Genomic DNA, 23337 nt, shown 5'->3' with positions numbered 1-23337 from the left:
TTGATTTGTTGTTTGTTTTGTTTTGTTTTTCTTCACAGGCCTGTGGCTTTTTTTCATCTTTCAAAGTATGGAAGAGATATTGAAGGAAATCAGAAAGTAAGACTTATATGACCTGGATGAATGATAAGAGTGTGGAATAACTGTCCTGGTTTCAGCTGGAATAGAGTTAATTTTCTTTCTAGCAGCTGTGTTCTTGATTTAGCATGAGAAGAATATTGATAATACACTGTTTTGGTGGTTGCTGGGTAGGCAGGGGCTTTTTCCGCTTTCTATGTTCTGCCAGGTGCACAAGAAGCTGGGAGGGAGCAAAGCCAGGACAGCTGACTCAAGCTAGCCAAAGGCGTATGACTTCATGCTCAGTATATAGACCAGAGCTGGCTAATACCACTTCTTCGGAATTAACAGGTGATCAGTGCTGTGGGCAGTGAGCAGTTGCATTGTGCATCACTTGTTTTGTTGTTATTAATATTATTACTAATACTATTACTAATACTATTTCTTCCTTTGCTGTCCCGATCTTAATTTAACCCACAAGGTTTCTTTCCTTTTCTTATTCTCTTCTCCATCCCGCTTGGGGTGGGGAGTAAGCGAGTGGCTGCATGGTCATAGTTGCCAGCTGGGGTTAAACCACAACACTAACCATGTGAATACCTCTGAATGCTGAGTACTTCTTTCTTCAGAGCTGTTAACTTATAATTTTTCCCCAAACAAAGATATACTTTTGTATTAAAGAAAAAAGAAGTTATTATTGTAAGTAAATAAGCAATTAAATGTTTTCCAGGATTATCAGGTTCAGCCAAGAGACAATTGGATTGGAGGACAAGAGAAATTGAAACAATTTATCACATTTTTTGAGATCACACTGATGTCTGGGTGGACTCTATCCACAAAGAACAGCTCTGTTTGGTTTAATTCCTGACTGATAATATTACCTTAAAACAGGTAGTTCCTGGTTTGGTTTTATTTGAGTTAAAATTTAGTTATTCAATGGTTATGGTCAATAAACCACTGCATGCAACAAATGCAAACAGATTGCTCATTAAGCTATCCTGTTAGTATAATTGACCTTCAGAACCGGGGTTCTTTTACACAGAAATTTGCTCCTCAAGCTGAACAATCAATTTTTATTTCACACATACAAATTTTCACTACAATGTTCTTTATCATTAAAGCTCTAGAAGAAGTTAACTCCAGTCTTGGGCAAAATGTCACAGCTAAGTAGCAGGTAGTTAATGAGGAAAGCAAAAGTTTGAGCGGAAATAAGGGATATGTGTGTAGCATTATCTGACATTGTTATTACTATTGTCTGTTATACAATGATGTTTAGTTAAAACCACAGCAATATATTCCATTTGGAGTCAATTTTGCTTCAAGGGAAAAGGAATTAAGATTTTTTTTTACACACATACTCCATCTGATTGTTGTTAGAATTGTACGTTTATGTTTTACACCTTTTAGTTATTTTTGTCTTACAAATGATCTTACTTATCTATATATTTTAAGGCAAAATCAGAATGCAGTCATCTAGAACATTCTGATCCATTCAAATAATTTTATTTGAAAATACGAAGTATTTTGCCCAATGTGTAAAGGCTTGCAGTTTTTTACATAACAGAAATTCTAGTTTTCACAGCGTGCACAAACAGGTTAGAGGAAGAACCTGTAATTAGTTTGGGGGTAAATATATTAAGCAGCCTCTGCTAGGGGCACTTCAACCCAATTATATCCTGTACAGTATCCTGTGCAAATGCAGACAATGTTAATACAATCCACCCACTCCAGCCCATACAGCACCACGGACCGCGGTCTCCCTGGGGCGCTCCCGCCCGCCCTGCGCCACCTGGCGGTCCCGTAGACAGCAACTTCGCAGCTCCGCCCATCTCCTGGGAGCTACCCAATTGGGGGAGGTGTCGTCGTCCGGCCCCGCCCACAAGCAGCACGGATTGGCTGCCCGCCTCAGGCCGAGGCGGTGGCCCTGCCGGGGAGCTGGGCTGCGTCTATGCGGCAGTGGAGGGCGGTGTCGTGGCGGCCATCATGTCGCGGGAGTTCGAGCTGTGTCCCGGGCGCCGCATTGGCGGCGAGCAGCCGTGCTTCATCATCGCGGAGATCGGGCAGAACCACCAGGGCGACCTGGACATCGCCAAGCGTATGATCCGCATGGCCAAGGTGCGCGGGGTCTGCCCTGCCTCTGGTGGGAGGGTGGCCAGTCCGGCGGGGCAACTCGGGGGCAGGGCAGCGGCGCCGCGGGGGCAGGGCAGGGCCGCCCCATCGCGCTTTAGCGCTTCTTTCGCCGGGTGGGCAGGCCCCCTCGCTCGGATGAGACAGGCATCGGGGTGCGGATGAGCGAGAGCCTTAGGGCACCGGCGAGGGTCGGGGAGCCACGGAAGGCCGTGAAGCCTCCCGCCTACCCCGCAGGGGACACGCCGGTCCCGGAGCGTCGTCTCCGGGCAGCGGCACCACGTGAGAGGACTTTTAAAAATAAAGTAGCTGCAAGGAGCCGGTCGTAGTGAGGGCCCCGCTAAACCGGCTCTTGCTTTGCACGGTTCTGTCTGTAGCTCACAGCCCGCGATCACATCGTGTTTGCTGTTAGGAAGGCCCTGGCTCGTTCCCGGCACACGCCGGTACACACGCAGGCAGTGACCAAGGGGTGACAGCAATCCTTCAATTCTGTCACAGGCTAATGCCCAGTATGGGAAGAAACAAGTAACCGCTGAACTGTCTCTGATAAACTTCCGATTTGACTTGATTACACTAGGGTTTTTTGAGGTAATAGTTGTGTTAACTAGTAAGACAGCCAAGCTGTTTTAAAAATTGGTATTATATTTATTAGATATACCTATGTTAGCAAGTGGCAAATCCTCAGTGAAGAAGTCAGGAAATAATAACCATATGACTGTGGTGTAAGTGCAAAACAGTGTAGTTAGAATTTAACTTCACTGTTTGCATTACTTCAGACAAATTTCAGATTTATACTCCTTGTTCTACAGAATCCTGTCACTTATTTTATTGTAGAATTATCATGTGATGGCAGAGCTTGGAAAACACCACAGGAGACAACTCTCTAAATTAAGTGGCATGCACAGCAAAAGGCAGTTCAACTCTGTAGTTTTAGTGTGATTTCTTCCTAGACTGCTGCTCTACTAAGTATACATGCATTTTGAAATAAAAGGGCTCATGTGTGCAGGTCCGCTGTCATGCTGTGTTTGTACCATTCCTGTGACTGCTATGATGATAATGTGAAAATTCCACTGCGAGTGAGTACATTAGTGGCACAATCCTTGTGCTCAAACTTGAGATGAGCGCAGTTTCACTTGCACTTCCACTCAGTGTGTACCAGCTTGTTTTGCAGGACTGTGGAGCAGACTGTGCTAAGTTCCAGAAGAGTGAATTGGAGTACAAATTCAACAAGAAAGCCTTAGAAAGGCCCTATACCTCTAAACACTCTTGGGGAAAGACCTATGGGGAACACAAACGCCACTTGGAGTTCAGTCATGATGAATATAGAGAGCTAAGAAAATATGCAGAGGAGATTGGCATTTTCTTTACAGCTTCTGGCATGGATGAGGTATGTAAGCCATACTGGAATGACAGTTGTGTCTGTTGTGTCTGTTGGTTATTACTTGGGCATGATAGTTCTTACATAAAAGGAATACTAAATATGTATGGATGTTGAATTTGTAAATGAAAAAACTAGTGTAGTTGTACTTCTGCTGCTTCACTTGTGTCTCTGTAATGACCGAGTAGATGACAGTATTTTGGAAGATGTGCCATGTATGCTGAGGTGCTTATGCGCAGTAAATCATAGAGACAAGGCCTCAGTTGAACTCCGAAAACAATCAAGGCTTTGAGAGTTTAGACCAAGACTAGAATCTGCCCACTATCCAATGCTGTCTGGTATATTGGCTCCAAGCATTTCAAACTTCCCTCTGTATTTGCTTTCTCAACTTAATCCTGATTATTTACCTGTTGTTTGTTGTTTTTTTTTTTTTTTTTTAATTTATGCTGTTTACTAGACCCCAGTTGGTGTTTCTAAGCAGCAGAAATGCTTATATTCCTTTTATTTTACTAATCTCATAGAGAGGGTCTCTACCTTGCCCTATTGCTCCTGAAGCATTTACTGATTTTTGTCAGTGGGCTCTTGGTCAGTCACCAGCTTGTAAACTTCCTGAAGCTTGTCTGCTGCTGTTCCCCCTTAAGAGATGTATACTTTAACTCTTGGACGTTGCCTACCTCAAAATGATGTTAGTTACAGTATTAACAAATGGCAGTGTACAATTGAAATGTGTAAGCTGGAAAGATCAGGTAGCAGTTAGACCTCAATACAGATCAGGGATTATAGATTGTTTTACTTTTCCTTGTGGCCTAGAAAATATAGAGAAACAAACTGAAAGAGTCTTCCAGAAGTAAACTAGCCACTTGTTCATAAGGCAAACACAGCAGTGTCCCTATTTTCTGCAAGCAGCCTTATCCAGGATGGGACACAGATAAGGTGTATTCAATATTTTAAGGTGATCTGTTCCATGCTTCACTCTCCTTACCATCTGAGACAATTTGCTATGTATCAGCTTAATCTCCTTTCTCATAGTTTTTTGTCCTGCCTCATCTGACATACTTTCATTGTCTCCTCTCTGTGTATTTGAACACCATTATCACATCTCTTTTATATTCTCTGGACTAAGCAATTTCAGTTCCTTCAACCTTTTCATGGTCTTTTATAGTAATCTGACCATTCTCACAGCATCTACCAACCTACTGTCCTATTAACCAAAATCCTTAAATTACTGTGCCCCAGTCGAGTTGGTATGAGCACCAAATACCATAAAAAATTATTTCAGATGTCTGACAGACAAAAAAGTGTTTTGCATGTATTGCAAAAGCCCAATGCCATGGACTCAGAAATAGATCTGTGAAAAGAGGGTGTTGTGATGTTTCTTTTATTATTATCTTCATGTCTAGGAGACCTGCTTAACAACATCTACTCCTTTAAGAAAAGAGTAATTAAATACAGTAGTCTTGGACTTCTGTGTCTGGGATCTTAAAGACCCATATGCCTTTGGGTGAGGAAAAAATCACACTCTTTCTTTGATGTTAAAACCTCCAGCTTTCCAAGGCTATAGTGCAATGCAGAACACCTTTCATATGCAGCTGCTAAGATCACTTTTGGAATCCCTCTTTCTGAAGATGCTGTTCTCCTTTGTGTGTGGCCTCATCAGCTAATTAACAGTACTGATGCATGTTTGTGCTGCCTTTTTTGCGTAGTAATCACACTACACAGCTCCTGAGATTTCCGGTGCCATTTCTGCAAGACATGGCCTTGGAGCATATGGCAAACATTGCATAAATTGACGAAATAAATCCTTGAGAATACGTTAACTTCTGTAAATGGAAGATAATCTCTGAAACTCCATATACGTCAAAGAGATTAATTTGTATGTTTAACTACAAGGAAATCAATAAAGTGGTGCGTGAAGTAAATATAAAGGCTATGAGTAATTCCTTTATGTACTCTGTTCCAGTGTCTACTGAAGACAAAACAGGATCGCATTGAACCACTCCCTTTAATGTCATAGTATTTGAGATTAGTTTCTCTTCCGTCAATCTCTTACATAAAACCTGCCAATTTTCAAGAGAGATTTACCTATAAAGAGTGACCTTATCTGCCATATTTCATTTTCTGTGATCTCAGGTTAGATCTGTGGCTTTTTAATGTAGTGTATTAATCGTCTTCATGCACGATGCATCTTAGTGAATAAACTATATTAAAGAGATGTTATACATCCTAGGTACACAAAATTGAATCTGCTTCATAATTATGACAGAAAAATTAGACTGAAGATGTGATTCCCTCCTGGACGTTATACTCTTTCCCTGGTGCAAAGTAAATTTGACTGCAACAAGGAATGAGCTGAAGAAATTAAAAGTGTTTGTGGGTGGTTGAAGCGGGAAAAAATTAGGTAACAATTTCGTTGTATCCCCTGGATGTAAGTGAGATTCCAGTATCTCTTCCCCACCATAGGTCTGTGGTTTTCTTCCCTAAAAGTACTAATTTTTAAAAGGCTCATGCAATATTGAATTTCATGGAGCCTCAATTCCTGAATTGTCTTTAATATAGCACGTACATTTTTAGAAGAAGGCAGAGTATAATTAACATTTGAATAAACTTATATTATTGGCATAATTTATATTTATTTTCTAGTATTTTCTAGTATCTTTCCTAGAAGCAAATTCATTTTGAAATTCCCTTTTTTGCGCACCTAGTTTTTTTTCGGGTGCTTATTGTATACTCATACAATTTTTCAGAGTGACTACTTCTACTTTTAAGCACTCTGTTCGTGGTTTAGTATTTCTGACCTGCAGGAAGTATGTGGCAGGAAGACTGCACGCTTGTAGTACATTTCTTCTTCAACAGGCAAGCTCCCATCTGCACATGGTTGCTCTCTGTGGTAGCACCAAAAAAAAAAAAGCAAGAATGCTGTGGCCCACAAGCTCATCTTGAAGCTAGAGGAGCAGCTGAGCTCACCTGTACTAAGCAGCTCTACCTATGGCTGGCTTGCCCACCTATGGCTGGGAGACCAAAGAGCCCGCCTTGAGACAGGGGTCCCAGTCAAAAACCTGTGGAAAATCTGTTTTTGAAGTAAAAAAGAAGACACCTCAATGACACTTCATTTGGAGGGAAGTCAGAAACTAGTATACTCAGAATAGTAAATGTTATTTCAGTAACAGTGTGTTTTGGGGCAGTATATCTATATGACCTATTTAATTAAGTTTTGGGTTTGCTATTTTGAAGTGCTGTTTATTTCCCAGAATTTTCCCAGTTCTTTATCTTTGATCCAGCTGAAGTGGTGTATTAAAATAAAAATGCAATGATTTCTTTTCCTTATAGATGGCTGTGGAATTTCTACATGAACTGGATGTTCCATTTTTCAAAGTAGGATCAGGAGATACAAACAATTTTCCATATTTGGAAAAGACTGCAAAAAAAGGTAAGCATTTTATTTTGAACCATCTTGGTAAACATGACTGTATCTCAGTAGATCAGTTATTAGATATTTCTTCCAACTGATTTTGGAAAAAAATTTCAAGTACCTTTAAAAGAAAATTATCATCAGACTTGGGGAAAAAAGGTTCACCTAGCTTCATTTTTTAGTCTAACTGAATTCATTTACTTTAATAATTTAATATTGTGTCATTTTCTTATAGACCTAGGACAAAACCTGTGCATGTTTTCTAATGGCTAGGTCGCCCAATGGTGATTTCCAGTGGGATGCAGTCAATGGACACAATGCATCGGGTTTATCAGATTGTGAAGGCCATCAATCCAAACTTCTGCTTCCTGCAGTGCACCAGTGCGTACCCACTTCAGCCAGAGGATGTCAATCTCCGTGTTATATCGGTCAGTGAATAACCCAGAGTGTAGCATACCAGAGAAAGACTATGCACTTTTATTGAGATATGTTTCCAGATCTTAGGAATGCTGGAATTTGCTTCTGAGAAGTTAGAAAATGTGTCATGTTCCACTAATTCATGCAAGTGTTGAAGTAAAAATACACATTGGATCCTCTTTTAGCAGAACTCAGCTTTGAGGAATACGATAAAGGATGTTACTGTTATTAATTACAATTAAACAGAGGAAAATATGACATATGGTTAACAGGTTAACACTGTGCCTTGTAGCTAAAAGATAAATTATGCATACTGTTACCATTATGAAGGTGCATGGAATTCTAAATAGGGAGCTAGACCAGGAACTTTTGCTAAAAGTGCTTCATGTGAATATCAGAGCAATGAAGAAAATGGATTAGGCCCTTGTATAGTTTCCTTCACTGAAAATATTACTTGGATATGCCTGATAGTGATGCAAGATAATTTTCCCAAATTGGCTGGTGTTCAAGCGCTTGCCTAGCTTAATGCAGACATAGTATGTTATTTTTCATAGAATGGGACATGGCTGCATTTAATTGCCTTTAGGAGTAGGTGACTGTCCCCTATGTATGGCTGAAAGGGTCGCTTCAGATTTTAAATATGGGGTTGGAGAAATGTGCTTTGGATACAGATGTAACTTTTGGATGAAAATAGACCACTGCTCTATTACTGTAACTTACAGTGATGTAGGCTTTGAAGACCTGGAATTAAAAGGAAAAGCATAAGAGAAGTTGTAGAATTTAAAGTACCTCCTTTTCCGTGTCAGTATTGATAATCCTAGTGAAATTCTTTAAAAATGACAGTCAGTAATGCAGTGTGACTTGTTGAATATAAAAAAAAATCATTCTCAGTATAACCAACTATTGGTTTTGTTGTTGGTGGTTTTTTGTGGCACAGTAATTGCCCATGGCTTTTATAGCAGTTATCACTGTTAAATATGCTTTCTCCTTGAAATCGCTACCTTGGTAATTCAGACCAATTCTGTCATGATTCAAGGCATATCAGTCAGCTTTTCCTGATATCCCCATTGGCTACTCGGGACATGAAACTGGCATAGCCATTTCAGTGGCAGCTGTTGCTATGGGTGCTAAAGTAGTGGAACGCCACGTGACTCTCAACAAAACATGGAAAGGAAGTGACCACCAAGCATCTCTGGAGCCAAATGAACTGGCGGAGTTGGTGAAAGCCATCCGTACAGTGGAAAAAGCAATGGGTTCTCCAGTCAAACAACTCCTGCCCTGTGAAATGGCTTGCAGTGAAAAGGTAACTTTTACTTTTGATTCATGTATAGCTGAAACTTATTTGGGCCTATAGCTAATAGCTATATCTTCAAAAAAATAAATTGCTAATTGTCTATTGCAGCAGTGTTTCTGCTTCTGCTCTCAAAAATTTCTGCTGCTGAGTAGCAGCATGCACAGTGTTAATGCTTGGCCTGCTGAAATATTAGTGTAGACCTGTCATTTTCTGTTATCTGCTGTTCTTGGCAGTCAGTAACTATTTTTACCAAAGTATAATGTTGTCAATTTTGAGTATAATGGAGCTCTTTGTATATCATCAAGTGGTTAACTAAGTTGAGTAGAATCATAGAATCATGTAGGTTGGAAAAGACCCTTAAGATCATCAGCTCCAACCATTAACATAGCACTGCCAAGTCCACCACTAAACTATATCCCTAAGCACCATGTCTACACATCTTTTAAAGACTTCCAGGGATGGTAACTCAGCCACTTCCCTGGGCAGCCTGACAACCCTTTCCTTGGATAATTTTTTCCTAATATCCAATCTAAACCCCCCCAATGCAACTTGAGTCCATTTCCTCTCATCTTGTTCCTTGGGAAAAGAAGACTGACACCCTCCTCACTGCAACTTCCTTTCAGGTAGTTGTAGACGGCGATAAGGTCTCCTCTCAGCTTCCTTTTCTCCAGGCTAAACAACCCCAGTTCCCTCAGCTACTCCTTGTAAGACTTGGGCTCCAGACCCTTCACCAGCTTTGCTGCCCTTCTTTGAACTTGCTTCAGCATGTCAGTGTCTTCCTTGTAGTGAGGGACCCACAACTGAACACAGTATTTGAGGTGCACCCTCACCCGTGCTGAGTACAAAGTACTCAGTTAATAAGAGTAATAGGTCTCTCTGACTGCATACAAGCTACTTTTAGACTAAGCTAGAACACTAGTCAATCTAATCAGATTCCTTCCATTCTGACTCTGAAAAATTCCAGTGAGCCATTGTCTGATTTCAAAAAGGATAGGGATGTTCCAGCAGCCTAGTTATAGTAAAGATTTCCATGCTACCTCAACCTTCATTTGAAATAAGAAGTAGTGGGGAGGCCAGTTCCATGCAACCTGTTCCCAAGTAACTTTAGAATATTTTTTAGCCTTTTTGGTATACTAAGTCTAGGAATGTGTTTGGCTTGAACTTTTTTTATTTCTCCCTATAGCTGGGAAAGTCTGTTGTGGCGAAAGTGACAATTCCTGAAGGTGCAGTACTGACACTTGACATGCTGACAGTGAAGGTAGGAGAACCCAAGGGATTTCCCCCAGAAGCCATCTATGATCTGGTGGGCCAGAAGGTTAAAAAAAATATTGAAGAAGATGAAACCATCACTGAGGAAGCAGTAGAAAATCATGTCAAAAAAGTAAAGTGCTAAACCAAAGTACTCCATTCCATATTTCATGATGTAGTACTGCACTACTGCAGAACATATGTAAGTATAGCAGCATGGTAGATTAGAAGAAAAGGGTGTAACAAGTTAGAATTTTCAGGGTCTCATTAGCAGGAAGTTTCTGAAGCAAGGGGATGTAAATTATGAAGAGTGATTTTATTAGAAACTGTATAGCATTTGGTCTAGAAAATACCATGCTTCTGTTTTCTCCATTCCACTTAACCTAGATTAATTTGGAGTTTTGCCAAATCTAAGACCACAGTTTGCTGCTTTCCAGCTTCCCTTTTCTGGTAAGAATACAGTAAATTGCAATAATTTTGTCTACGCTTTTAATTGTTCTAACCTCCTGTCTTTTGATGTTCCTTTCTTCTCTGCCGTTTTCCTTACCACTGTGATAACAGGACGCTAGCTGGAGTTGAATGCAGTTAAGTGAAAGTTTACATACACTGAACAAAAAACTACACATGCAACCTGATGGATTTTTCTCAAGATGAAAGCCTTAGGATAAAAAGTCTCAAGTCTCACAGCAGTCAGTTGTGGGAATCTGCACTCTGGGGAAAATGAGCTCCTTGAGAAAGCTAGGTTCTTAAAAGTACCAAGAAAGGAAGCAAACTGGATATGTAGAAAGGTCCTATTTAAGGGGCAAGAGCCTTCTTGTGAACTGAAAGGCAAGAAGGTAAGCCAGACAAAGATCAAGGGTGGGAAAACACATCTGAGATGAATCAAAGTAAACTTAACCTAGGCTTCAAGAAAATGTCAAAAGCATTTATTGTGAGCTGAGCGAAGTCTGGAAACTTAAATCAGTTCTGTGCTGCATTTTGATTACCTGTGTTTGTACCTTGGGGTGATTTCTCATGTAGGAAGCCAAATACTGGTGAAGATTCAGCAGCCTCCTTCCTGTACTAACAAGCAAATACATTGGTGTTTTTTGGGTTTGTTGTGGGTTTTTTGTTTGTTGGTTGGGTTTTTTTAGTTGGTTGGTTTGGTTTGGTTTTTTTTTTTTTGGTTGGGTGGTGTTTTTTTGTTGTTTGTTTGATTTGGTTTTCTTGTAGTTTTTTTTTTTTTTTTGTCCTTAATGCTTGTGTTAAGAGACAGCTGAGGCTGGCTGCTTGAGTAGTTCACATCACTGTGCTTCAGCATGATGGTCAGTGCTCCTCTTGTGTACTCTACTCTTTCATCACAGCTTCACACTTTTCAAGTAAGAAAGGCAATCCCACTCCCATCAGCCCACTGCTCATCCAGGAAGGAGACATCTGGCAACAACTGCAAATGGGCATTCCTCAATTAACTTCATTGGCACAGAACTGCTCTTGTATAATTCATGTGCATTTTTCTGTGGTGGAATAATTTATTAGTGATGGTTATTTGGAACTTGATACCTCTTGGTCATGAGTTGGTGAAGTATCTTGAATTTGGTGGTGGTGTTCTGTACCTGTGAGCTGTTTACTTTCAAAATGTTTACCCTTCTGCAATTCTGAGGAAACTGTATTTGTATCTTTAAACTGGGAAGCAATGAGTCTTTGGATCATGTGTTAGACTGTTATGTGAGCTCTGATTGATGCCTTACATTAAAAAACTACTCAATTGTTTGTTTGTTCATTTTTATTTCAAATTTGAGAATAAATGTATCTCAGAAAACAAGCTGTCATTTCTGTGTTTCAGCCTATGGTCAGACCTTGCCTTTGCCAGCACTGGTGATGATTCCAGGACCTTTAGTAATTGAACAACACAAGATTTACCTGACCTGCTTTAAGTAGCAGTGGTTCTTCAATCCAGCAGGCCTGGTTCTGGAGGCTGCTGTAAACATAGGCTTCAAAAATTTCTGGGACTTTACTGTATTGGGGAAAAAAAATCCCTATACAGAAACTTGCAGGCTGTCTCTCCTAGTTTTATGTGAGCGTACCTTTATCCAGCTGCAGTTAAAGAGTCTTTGCAAATGGGACACAAAAATAAATTAAGCAGAAGTGCCCCACTGACCTAGTGTTTTTATGGCACCTGTGGGTCCTCCTAGTGTTTAATCTTCTGTTGGGGGTAGTACACAATTGTTTCTTGTGTTTCTACTCTGTGGGAAGGATAGGGCCACCCAGAAGCACATTTCAGAGTTTCTGTCACAAGACCAGCTAGTGGCCATTAAGTGTGGCTATAGGCTGCTACTATAGCTTTACTTGAAGGGACTTCTCCAACAGTCGGTGCCAGTCTATGATTTTTCTGACATGATACGTATAAACTTAGTGCATTTATTACCCAAATCTGGCATTGTCAACTGTAACAATAAGGAAGTATGAACTTGAAGCTTGAACCAAGTGAAACCTATTACCATACTATTACCATACCTATTACCATACCATACACAAGTGCAGCCTCTCCAGGTAGATGAGGGGAGGGAGTTAGTTAATTAAAAAAGACAGCAATATGCAGGTTCAAATCTGAGTTGTAATACGCTTCTTCAAACCAGACTTTTTGCAAGTTGAAAGATGTACAAAAAATTTTATATATAGCACTTAAGGTGGTACATTGACACCATTTATAAAAGCTGGATCACCTTCCCCCATTGAAATATGCATATACATTAAAAATTATAGTTGGTTTTCTTGAATTTAGCTGTTAACCTTCTAAAAGCATCACAGTTACAACTTCCATATGACAGTGATTAATTAATGTAGGTCATTGCTAAAGAGGCTTTCAGAAGAAAAAGCATGAAATAGTAGGTTTCATTTTGCTTCATTGCCTATGTTAGTTTGCATACTCCAATGGACCCTTCCCTCAAGGCTGGGTAAACTGGTTCTGTGAACTTGCAGTGGAATGTATGCAGATGAGCCATACCATCAGTAACACTGTAGAATGAAAGGATTCCTGCTTCATAATCCAGAAAAATACCAATGCAATCAGGATCATCTTCTATCAGAATAGGGATTCTCTCCCCCTTGTGAAATGCCCAGTATTCAAGATCAAACTTCTTAAGGCACAAAGATGCTCTATTCCAGCCCCGTTGGCAGGCTTCAGAGTCTCCTTTCCTACCAATGGAAGGGTAGGCTGCACCAATCCACCATCCTGCTCCATCATGAAGTAGGTCAACTTCCCAGTAGTGGCTCCCAGAGAGGAATGCATCTCTTCTTAGCACTTGCCATAATTTATCAAATCTCTGGGGACAACAAGGGTAAAATATTCTCCTCCAGTTACAGCTTACTACAAGACGGTCATCAGACAATTTCAGCCCTGGACGAATGCTATCATATTCCCAGGTTGGTGATCTTGCATCTGCCGTCAAAACCATAAACATACTTATTACATTTATCATGACACGTAAAAGAAGTCCAAGTTACAAAAAACTTGAAAAGGATCCCACAGCTGACAATGTCTTGGAACCTGCAGTTTTGAAAGGAAAAGTCTGACATTTTTAATGAGAAGCACTATGCTATTCATATGCACCCATGCTTTAAAGTTGTACAGGCTTTAAAGCAGGTCAAAAGACAAATATATGTCATTATATGCATGGTTCATAAATGAGAAGATGAGATTCTCATAAATGAGAATACAGCTAGGTTAGGGAACAAACAGTGCAAGCTTCTGCTTTATGCAGAATAATTGGAGGCTTCTGGTGGGATTACAGCCTAAGGGTTTCAGAGAGCACTTAGCGGACTCAGGTTGCGAAATCACATTCTGCTTAAATCCCATTTGAAGATGCACCAGGAGTCTGTTTCTCAGCTCTTCCTCAGAGCACCACAGCTCTGAGCAGCAGCATCATGTACATTGCAAAGGAACAGCTTACCAGCTCCCAGAGGATTTATAGCACATCTCCTAACTTGACATTCAGAAAATAAAATCGTAGTCTGAAACTACACCTTAGAAACCACCGTCTTATTCAGCAGCAGCTTAGAATACTTACACCACAAAGTAGCTGTTGTGAGACTGGAAATCACAAAGACAGGAAAAAAAAAATCTATAATCAAATTAAACAAGTTTGAAATGACACAATCACATAGTGTAGGTCAAAAAGCTAGAAGATTTTTAAGAGATTTTTCTCTGAAGACACTGTCCTACAACTTCAATACTGATTTGCTGCATGTCTCACAAAAGTTTTGATTTTATCCTCTATCTCAATAATTTACTGTGTTAGCATGTGTTTTCTGATTTCATGTTCTAGAAATAACCAAGATACTCCTTTTGAAAATGGGATCTGGCATCCTTAAATAATCCCCTTAACTCTTTTTGTCAAGCCTGAGAAAAACGGTGTCAGAGTTGGGTCGCTAAAAGAACATACATTGTTATGAATTAGAGTACTTCCTAGAGTACTGGTGATAAAACGTAAACTTAAAATTATTCCAAATAATGAGCACATCTATCTTTTCATGTTAATGAAGAAAACAAAGTATAAGGATACATCCAGATGAGAAATGAACAGCAGCATACTTGCAACAAACACTGCTTGACTCCTACTTCACCCTGTTCATAGCAGGTTTTGACTGAATATTATTTTAATCTTAGTCTAGATAAACTTCGAAGTGTAGATGCTTTACATGCCAGATGATAAATATAATTAATATCCTAAAGCTGCTTTTCAGAGTGAGTAAATTCCTTTTTCAATGAAACAGCTACAGCCCTCATCTGCGGCAGACCACAGGAAATGTCCATCAGCTTCCCACAAGAGAGATGGAACAATTCATTGTACATCTTTCCTACCAACAGCAGAGGAAAGATTGACCTTTAAGACATTACATGATGGACATGTAATTAACAAAAGACCACAATGATGTGGAAAATAGAAAAGTCTTGATCTGAATAAAAACAAAGGATCAAAATTTCACAGTCAGAAAGTAAAATTTATTTCCCAACCCGAGGTATGGAAAAGGATAATGACTTTCAGGCAGCGCCAAGCACTTGATCCTTGCAAACACCGTAAACATCAGAACCCTTTTAAGATACTGTTTTAAGACAGTGGCAATACACATTAATTGACTGTCTCAGTGACTGAGCCATAAGTGTTCAAAGTACTTCTAAATTTTGTTCAATTATACTTATGTTTTATGAAAAAAAATCGATCAACAGGAGACATGGTTTTCAATACTGGTCCAGGCTCCTTCTTTGCAGTGGCATTAAGGCTACTGAAAACACCTGGGCAGAGATGAAAAGGGACAGTTTAGGGAGTCTGTCAGTGGAAGAACATGGCTATACTGTCAAGATTTTAAAGGTAAAACACCATTGGCAATTTTGCTGGACAGAGTATTTGAGTTTTGCCTCTTCAGTGTCAAATCCACCAAAATCCTGGAGAAGTTAATTCTGTTACATTCTATTTTCCAACTCCATGGAACAAACTGTATAAGTTTTGCTGGGGAAACACTACTCACTCTGTATGCTTTTGAACTTCGTGCTCTTTGGATAGCAGGGAGATGATGGATCCCACTCTTGCCAAGGAATTACACAATCGAGCACAACCCCAAGTAAGCAACTCTCATTCTTCAAAAAGCACCCCTCTATCAGATGAGAACAAAGTCAGGCAGCAGAAGACAACTGCAGATGCTGGCTACAGAGCACATGCACAGTATTGTCTGGCAGCTCTCCACACATCCTGCAGTTGCCTTTCAGAGCTCGTCTGACTATTTTCCCAGCACCCTGCTATACTGTTCTTGGTGGCAACTCTTAGAAAAGGGATTATTAAAAGGTATCTGGGTGAAACGGAATGACCAGTGTTGCCGTGGCAGGGTCCCCCCCGTCTTTATTTGGCTTTGTGGCTGTCCCCCAATAATAAACTCTCTGTCTTAATCCTGCCAAAGGTCACTTAAGAATAAAATATTGGCTCAAAGCTAAAAGGAGATCCAAGCAGATCATGTTAACCCACCCTTAAAGTACCAAAAACCAGATATTTTTTCAGAATGCCTGAGAGAGAAAGATCACCAGGTACATCAATATGAAAAAGCTTCCGAATTTGACAGGTATATGATGTTCTATGCCTGGCAGATGTCCTGCCACAGCACTTACACCCAACAGTGTCTGAAAGGAGAGACCAGCTACATTGTGTAGGTGTTATGGTCTAGGGATATAAGCATAATAAGATTTGCAAAAAGAAGAAAGCTGTATTGAAATAACCGATAGAGCTAGAAAAAAGCATCAGACAAACTTTAAGGCACAAAAGGCCATCTTCAGAGTTGAAAGAGAAACCCGTGTTTCTACTCATGGTAGAAAGTCCTGCTCTTACTTACATACCACATTTTATTTAAAAGGAAAGCAGGAGAAAACAAAATTCACAGCACTTCTCGAGGCACCTTTTTTAAGCTGGTCTTCTAGTGGTTTCTGTAGAATGGACTCAAGAATTGTCACGAAATGTTTATAATGGTTCAATATGTGCTCAAACGAGAAAGGTGTTGGATGCCACCATTCTAACAGATGCCTGGTCTCCTACATTTCCTTCTCAATTTCTTTGTACTGCTGAGAGCAGAAAGTCAAATTCTCCAATTAGTAAAGACACTGACATTAATGGATTCTTCCAGCTCCCACACACCGCAGTGCAAGGACGGCTCCATCACTAGAGGTAAACATGTAGGCCATAATGGGCAAACCTTGCTGTGCTCAGTCTGCCTATTAGCCTGCTCATTAGCCTGCCCATTAGCTTCTCCTGATAGTGGAGCAAAGGACTACCCCACAGATTGAGAACCCAGCAGTCATGGTTTAAACAGGGCCTTCCAAGACACTCCAAGATGGGAATGAGCTTAACTTGGCTAGGACCCTTTGTGAGAATGCTAACAATGGCAAAATTAAACCACAAAGTTTTTAAAGCAATCCAAAGAGTAAAATCCAACCTTTTCCACATAAAGTCTCTCCAAAACCATGAAGAGCAGCTTCCCATGTAGAGGTATGTTGCTAGCACACACAGCAGAATGGTAGGGCCTTATCACTCATGACAATGCAAACTCGCAAGTTTGCTAAGTTTCAAGGATGTAAAAACACACCATAGGCCTTCTCATGAAGAATGGCATCCTTTGGCTTGTGTCAGGGTATAAGCACATGACAACACACCCTTCCCAAGGAAAGTGAAGGTCATTAGGAGGGAGACATGTATCTACAGGCAAAAAGAAAAATACTGTCCCCTCCAGTAAAATGATGGCTATTGCTGAGTGTGACTAGGATCTCTTGCAATTAAATAAATGCAACAATGTAGCCTTCCTCCTAAGCTTCCCAAGATGGCTGCCTTTCCTCAGACCTTCGTATTACCCTGCACAAGGAAAGAACTGCTACACTGTTTGTCTTCAAGATTAAGAGACAAACATAATTCTGTTCCATATATACTTAAAATTAACATGAATTTTATACAAAGCTGAAATCAATGTAATAGCAGGAACAACTGACAGCTCAAAAATCAGGAGCCAAACTAGTTCATCAAAATACCAACAAAATTATTAAAAAACAGTTAGAATGATGCTGCTTACATACACAAGGATTTACAAAGGAGACCTCTAGAGCAATTTACCAGGGACTATGAGTGTAGGAGGTAGAAGGAGACCATACACTACCACCTCCAGCAACTGAACAGGATCACTGTGCTGTTGTATTTGTCTGATTCTACATGAGAATGTCTCCAGGGCTGTAAGCTTTTGTTGACAGGACTGCAACTGCTGATCATGTGCTTCAAGGACTTGCCGAGTTTTTTCATCAATTAAGTTTTTTGCCAGACTTTCCTCTTCCTGAAGTAGTAATTGTAGCTCAGCCAGTTTGCCTGATAGCTGCCTTTTGCTCATAATGGCATGCATCTATGGATAAAGGAGCAGAATACCCCCACTCATACTCAACTGACCATAAACAGTTCACGAATGTCTCTCCCTGGCTTTCAACATTACATCTCAGTTGAATTTTACTGATTTGCTTCATCTCTGGAGAAGGGGGTGTGAAGGGAGTGCAGCCATGATTTACCTGCTGATGTGCTGGATGGAAAAGCTTGAGGGCAGATTCCAAGACTATTATTTATGCAGAAAAAGCTGTTTTCAGCTGGAATGTAACAGCACCAGGTACTAACTGCTACAAGCAGCAGACCTGGTCCTTTGGTAGCAACACTTTGCTCATCTTTAAAGGAAGCTAGGGGAAGAGAGCTGCTAGGAAAATAAAGCCTCCAAAACAAACTGACATCAAACCACAATGTCCCAAATCTCTACAGAGTTCCCTCCAACTCTTACTGACATTTCTGTAACAGAGATGCTTAGAAATGCACCTTGAGGCAAAAGCCATTTCATGTTCTATAAATGAGGTGGAGCTTCACATACATTTCCATTCTATAAGACAGAATCAATAAAACTGTTCTTGCATTTACTTAACTCTGAAGTCAGACTATTCAATAATGCAGCTCAGTGCAAGTGAAGCCAGAATAGCTGTGGCTATTTACTATTCCTCTGCACAAAAATTTCAACGTTGTTCTTCCAGAGATGTCTGTCTGATCAGGGAGTCAGGGCCAAGCCTTTGGAGACTCCTTCCCTCTTCTCTCACTTTGATGGTAATATGTTTTGACAGATACAAGGAATACATTGTTTTCCTGAGAAGCAGCAGATGCCTGGGTCTTTGAATAGCTACAGAGAAAGCAAAATGTCTGTCCTTGGAAAATGACCATGTAGTGGAGAAGGAAACCACACTTTACCTTCAGATCTTTAACAGCCTGCTCTATTCTTCTTCTGTTACCAGCTTCTTGCTCTTTTCTCTCTTCTAGATCCTTCAAACACAATGCCATCAGTTCCTACACAGCAACAAAATACAATATTGTTTCATAACAACATTTGTAAAAACCAGAAATCATTATCCAACTTGCTTTCCATATAGGGGAGTATGTCACTGAAGCACTCAGTTTATGAGGCTTACTAAAGCACTAGTGAGGAAACATAAGGATGTCAACGTTTCACCTGCTCCTGGCGGTTTCACTGGTAAGATTCAGAGAGTTGTGCAAATTAATACCACCTTCATAAGGAATAGGGAAACGTATGGTGAAAAAAAATATTTAAATCTATGGCACTGTGCATTTCAAGACTACATTCTCATGCATTAAGCAGCTGAAGGGCAGCTACACAAGTACTTCTATTCAGAGGATCAGCTGGAGTGAATATTCAGGCTGCTTCCCAGTGTACAACATAGTAATGAGAAATACTCCACTATGACTACACTGATGCTGTAGTCTGAATGCCTGCAATATTATTATCTTGGCTGGTAATCATAGTATCTGTGATACCTGTGGTGTGCCCTGAGATACACTGAGCAGCACAGCACAGTTAATGTTCTGTTGTGTCTAGCCCCACAACTTCCCACCTGCTGCCCTCTGAGATTGGCTGTCTTCTGTCCAGCAGGTTGAACAGTCTTGGTGCATTTGGTGGTGCATTTCTGTCATTAGTACCATAAAAGATTCAAGCAATGCTGTTCCATGCTCTCATTGCACCAGTATTATAACAGACCCTCTCAGTAAATATCAGATAAGCTAGCTCCAGAGCCGTGTCACTTTGTGCACTTTATTCTGGCTCAAATCAGGTTGCCATAGTACAATACCTGCATCTACACACTGTACCAGTGAAGGGAATGCAAACACTGTAGTTAAGTTTCCAGTGGCAAAAGGAGCTGGATGCTGCACACCAGCATGCAGGAACATTGCTCTGAGTTGCTCTGCCTTCTTCAATGGTCCTTCTCTTGTGCTGCTGTTTGCTTGTGGCCTAGTATACTCCCCTCTGCCCTTGCACTGCTTTCTAACATAAAGTGCAATGAAGTGCCAGAGAAATTTAGCGTGACTTGTGCATCTGTACACAATCTGTGGGAATTAGGAAACTTCCTTGTAACACTGCTCCAAAATACCAAAGAAGCAGTGGGAGGAAGCTCTCCGAAACTGTGAAAGCAAAAAAAAAAAAAAAGAAAAAGAAAAAAAAGGAAAAAAAAAGAAAGAATGAATGAAAAAAAAAAAAGCTCCTGAACATCAGACTTCTGTGTTACTACATTTTAAAGCCTCCCAAAGTTAGCACCACAGCACACAGACAGAGCACAAGCAGGAAGTATTGGGCAAGCTTGCAAAGCCTCCTGGGACTGCTCCACGGACAGCTCTATGGACTGAGATGAATAAAAAAACTTAGGGAAGAACCCTGGCTGTGGCTGGGATGGAGTTAATTTTCCTCATAGCAGTTTGTATGTGCTTTAGATGTGACTACACTGTGAGTGCACAAAATGTTAGGAGGGGACAGAAGCAGAGAGATGACCCAAACTAACCAAAGAGATATTCCATGCCATATAACATCATGCTCAGCAACAAAACAGCGAGGAGGGGGTTTCAGTGGGTTGAACATCTGGACATCTTTTGTTCAGGACCTGGTTGGGCATCGGTGTACACACGGAAGGTGGTGAGTGACTACCTCCGCATCACTTGTGTTGTTCTCTTTCTCTCCTCTTCCACTTCTCTTTTGTTTATTAAACTATTTTTATCTCAGCCCCTGAGCTTTCTTGGTTTTAGTCTTCCTTTCCTCTTCCCCTGTCCCACTGGGCAAGTGAGAGGGAGTAAGCAGGCACCTGTGTTGTGCTTAGCTGCCTAAAGAGGTTAACCCACAACCACCTGTACACCCCATCCCCAAGGAGTTAATAGAGAACATGCTCTGTCCTGCTGCATGTGACCTGATAGTCAATGTCACCTCCCCATTGACCCTTGATTTACACTCCTGTTACATATGCGCTTGGAGTGTGACTGGATAACTCTCTCCCTCTCATGCACATGTCCCTGTGCGGTGACAGCATACTGACCCCTGTCCATGTGGGATTTACAAAGTCATCTTGTCAAAGCAAAGAAACTTTGTTCTGCTAGGCAGTACAGCCTACAAAATTGATGTGACAACAAAACCTGAGCTCCTCAAGCTGCTTGTAAGGCAAGCAAAGCAAGGCTGAAGATACTTTGCCTAGATCACTAATACAGCTGCCACCGTTTCACCCTGGCAAAAGAAAACCCCACTGTACAAGTCCCAGAAGTGAGGAAGAAACCGGCAAGGTACACAAACAAATCAGGAAGATCTGTGCTCTGTGTCTCGTGCCGCCTCCCCCTCCAGCTCCTGGATATACCCCAGTCCCGTCTCCCCACTCTGCTGCAGTTGGTCTAGCAGAAAATGTCCATGCCACGGCAAACCTGCAGCAAGGTGCGGCAGCCCCGGACGCCCAAGGCTCCGCAGGAGGCACAGGCTGGGCCAGACTGGACTGGGCCAGGCATCCCTCGGGAAAACCATCTGGTGCCTGTTTGCGGCGCTCACCTGGTTGTGGCGGACGGCGTGGGTCATCAGGTGGACGCTGTGTCCGCGGTGCGGACCCAGGGTCGGGCAGAGGGCGCAGACGCAGCAGACGCAGTCCTTGCAAAACCACTCCAGTGGCCGCCCCGCATGGACGCCACAAACCCGCGCCCTTGGGGCCAGGGCCCGCGGTTTGTCCTGCTTCATAGTGGCTGTGGTGCCGGATGTGAGTCGGGCGGGGATGGTGAGCTCCGAAAGGCAAGTGGTGGCTGCGCCCGGAGCAGTGAGATGCGTACGGCCCGCGGGCGCGCAGGGGAAGTGATGCCCGTGGCTGACGGCCTCGTCGTGCCACTTGCTCTTCCGAGAGGGCGGGCAGCGGAGCGGGTCCGATGCTGAGCCCCACGGTGACAGTGGTGGGTTATGCCCTGATTCAGCGCTCTGTGCCCGGCAGTAGATGTTGGCAAGAACTACACCCAACTCCAGGTGTGCATGGGAGGGGCAGAACCAGTGCTGCGGGAGCTGAATGGAGAGGCAGCTGCCTCCGTCTGGTACATGGTCTGCAAAATGGACTGTTCTGTGGAATTTTGGATGCGTCAATGAGGAATGCCCTCAATTTTATAGCTGAGCAAAGCACTTAATCTGATGCAAAAAAGGAACAATTTGTCTTCACGGTATTCCTTTGCTGTTTTTCAATTATATTTTTTTTTTCCTGTGTAATGTCTCATTTATAGAAGTCAAAATAAAATGCTCACTCTTACAGAGATTGCATACTTCCTTTCTTTGGCCAAAACTCTTCACTAACAGTCAAACAAATTCAGAAGGGTTTTTGTAATCTGCTTGTTTCTGTGAACAAAAGTAATCCAGAATACTGAACAGAAAAACAACAAAACAGGTGAAAAAAGAGGAAGAGATTTTAAAATAAGCATTTTGATGGTAAGTCTGAGCATCAGTCATCACTGTATGTCTTAATACATGAGGATGTGGAGTGTTGAGAAGCAAGAGCAGTACCACTGAAAGCAGGTAGAATTTCGTGCCTGTCAAAGAGCTGCTGAGATAATCATGGATATAGAAATAATTTATCCAGAAGTGGTTTTTTATGACTTCATGCTAGAGTTATGGTATTACAAGGATGTTTACGGATATCTGGAGATCATTTGCTCTCACCTCCACATGCAGAAAAACACCAGGGCCTGCTGTAAAATGAGTAAAAAATTCAGATTTCACAACCTCTTTGGGACCGTGTTCCAGTGTCTGGCCATCCTCACAGTGAAAACTTTTCCTAGGGTCAAATAAACACTTTCCTCATTACAACTTGTGCCATGTTGTTTCACTGTGCCCTCCAAGGAGAGTTGTGGCCTCATCTTCTCTATGTGCTCCCCTAAGGGAGTTGTAGACAGTACGGAGTCTCTGCTGAAGGCTGAACAAGTCCAGTGTCTTCCACATCTCTTTGGACATGCTGTGTTTCAGCTCCATTACTGTCTTAGGGAGAGTTTGCTTAATGGAATCAACATGCGTCTTGTCCAAGGAAGTGTGTGTGCCACACTGTCGGGAGATAATCAGCCCAGGACCTTGGTTCCTTTTTTGACAAAGTTGTTCCCCAGCCTGTTGGTATCCAGCCTTAGTTGTTGCAGAATTACTTTGTGGGCTGGATAAGCCCAGAGGCCTGTCTTTGTGCTGGTACATTTCTGCAGCACGTCGCTGTCCCTCAGAAGAGTGACCCTGCCTGCAACTACCATTCCTCATCACTTGCTCCACCCTGTCCTGGTTTGTAATAACAGCGAAGTTGCTGAGGGCATATTCCATCCTACTGCCATGGTTATTGATAAGAATATTAAAGCACAATGGGCCAAGCATCAGTCTCTGAGGAATGGCACCAGTATCCAGATACCACCTGGACTTCATACATCTAAGGACAGCACTCAGTGCATAGCAGTCCAGGCAGTTTTCCATCCACTTTCTAGTCTACCTAGCCAAAAAACATCACTGCTTTGTCTGTAAAGACATTATTGAGGCTTGTGACTTGCAGTGTTAAAATTTGCA

The 23337-nt window shown here is 41.6% G+C and overlaps 2 protein-coding genes across 6 annotated transcripts; one reads left to right on the top strand and one right to left on the bottom strand.

The window, feature by feature from the left end:
- The first annotated feature begins 1974 nt into the window (after positions 1-1974).
- Positions 1975-11725, top strand: NANS (N-acetylneuraminate synthase). Of its 5 annotated transcripts, none has more exons than XR_014186231.1 (7): positions 1975-2166; positions 3350-3565; positions 6884-6983; positions 7239-7393; positions 8419-8685; positions 9860-10374; positions 10486-11725. XR_014186231.1 is itself a non-coding variant. In XM_082074965.1 (7 exons), exons 1-7 carry the CDS (start codon positions 2035-2037, stop codon positions 11370-11372), a joined length of 1050 nt encoding a protein of 349 aa, XP_081931091.1. In that variant the 5' UTR covers positions 1975-2034; the 3' UTR covers positions 11373-11725. The 5 variants fall into 5 exon arrangements, 3 of the variants coding, with proteins under 3 accessions (XP_081931091.1, XP_081931092.1, XP_081931090.1); XR_014186232.1 differs by having other exon boundaries at positions 11268-11386; XM_082074965.1 differs by having other exon boundaries at positions 9860-9934; positions 11268-11725.
- TRIM14 (tripartite motif containing 14) lies at positions 11722-21539 on the bottom strand. Its single transcript, XM_082074962.1, is given in 7 exon segments — positions 11722-13342; positions 15104-15196; positions 16345-16477; positions 16481-16507; positions 17593-17826; positions 18702-18797; positions 21322-21539. Coding segments are annotated over 7 exon segments (1296 nt in total). The 5' UTR covers positions 21505-21539; the 3' UTR covers positions 11722-12812.
- Between the last annotated feature and the right edge of the window lie 1798 nt (positions 21540-23337).

This window comes from Streptopelia decaocto (assembly GCF_964273445.1).
Source record: "Streptopelia decaocto genome assembly, chromosome: Z".
NCBI classification, from domain to species: Eukaryota; Metazoa; Chordata; class Aves; order Columbiformes; family Columbidae; genus Streptopelia; species Streptopelia decaocto.
Note: the sequence above shows the minus strand (reverse complement) of the source record. Positions and strands in the feature narration are given on the sequence as shown.

Bases quoted from the DNA above. Each gene is read 5' to 3' on its own strand.
- NANS (XM_082074964.1), top strand. From the start codon at position 2,035: ATGTCGCGGGAGTTCGAGCTGTGTCCCGGGCGCCGCATTGGCGGCGAG. The intron at 3,566-6,883 runs GTATGTAAGCCA...TTTTCCTTATAG, and splicing joins CAGCTTCTGGCATGGATGAG to ATGGCTGTGGAATTTCTACA. The intron at 8,686-9,859 runs GTAACTTTTACT...TTCTCCCTATAG, and splicing joins AAATGGCTTGCAGTGAAAAG to CTGGGAAAGTCTGTTGTGGC.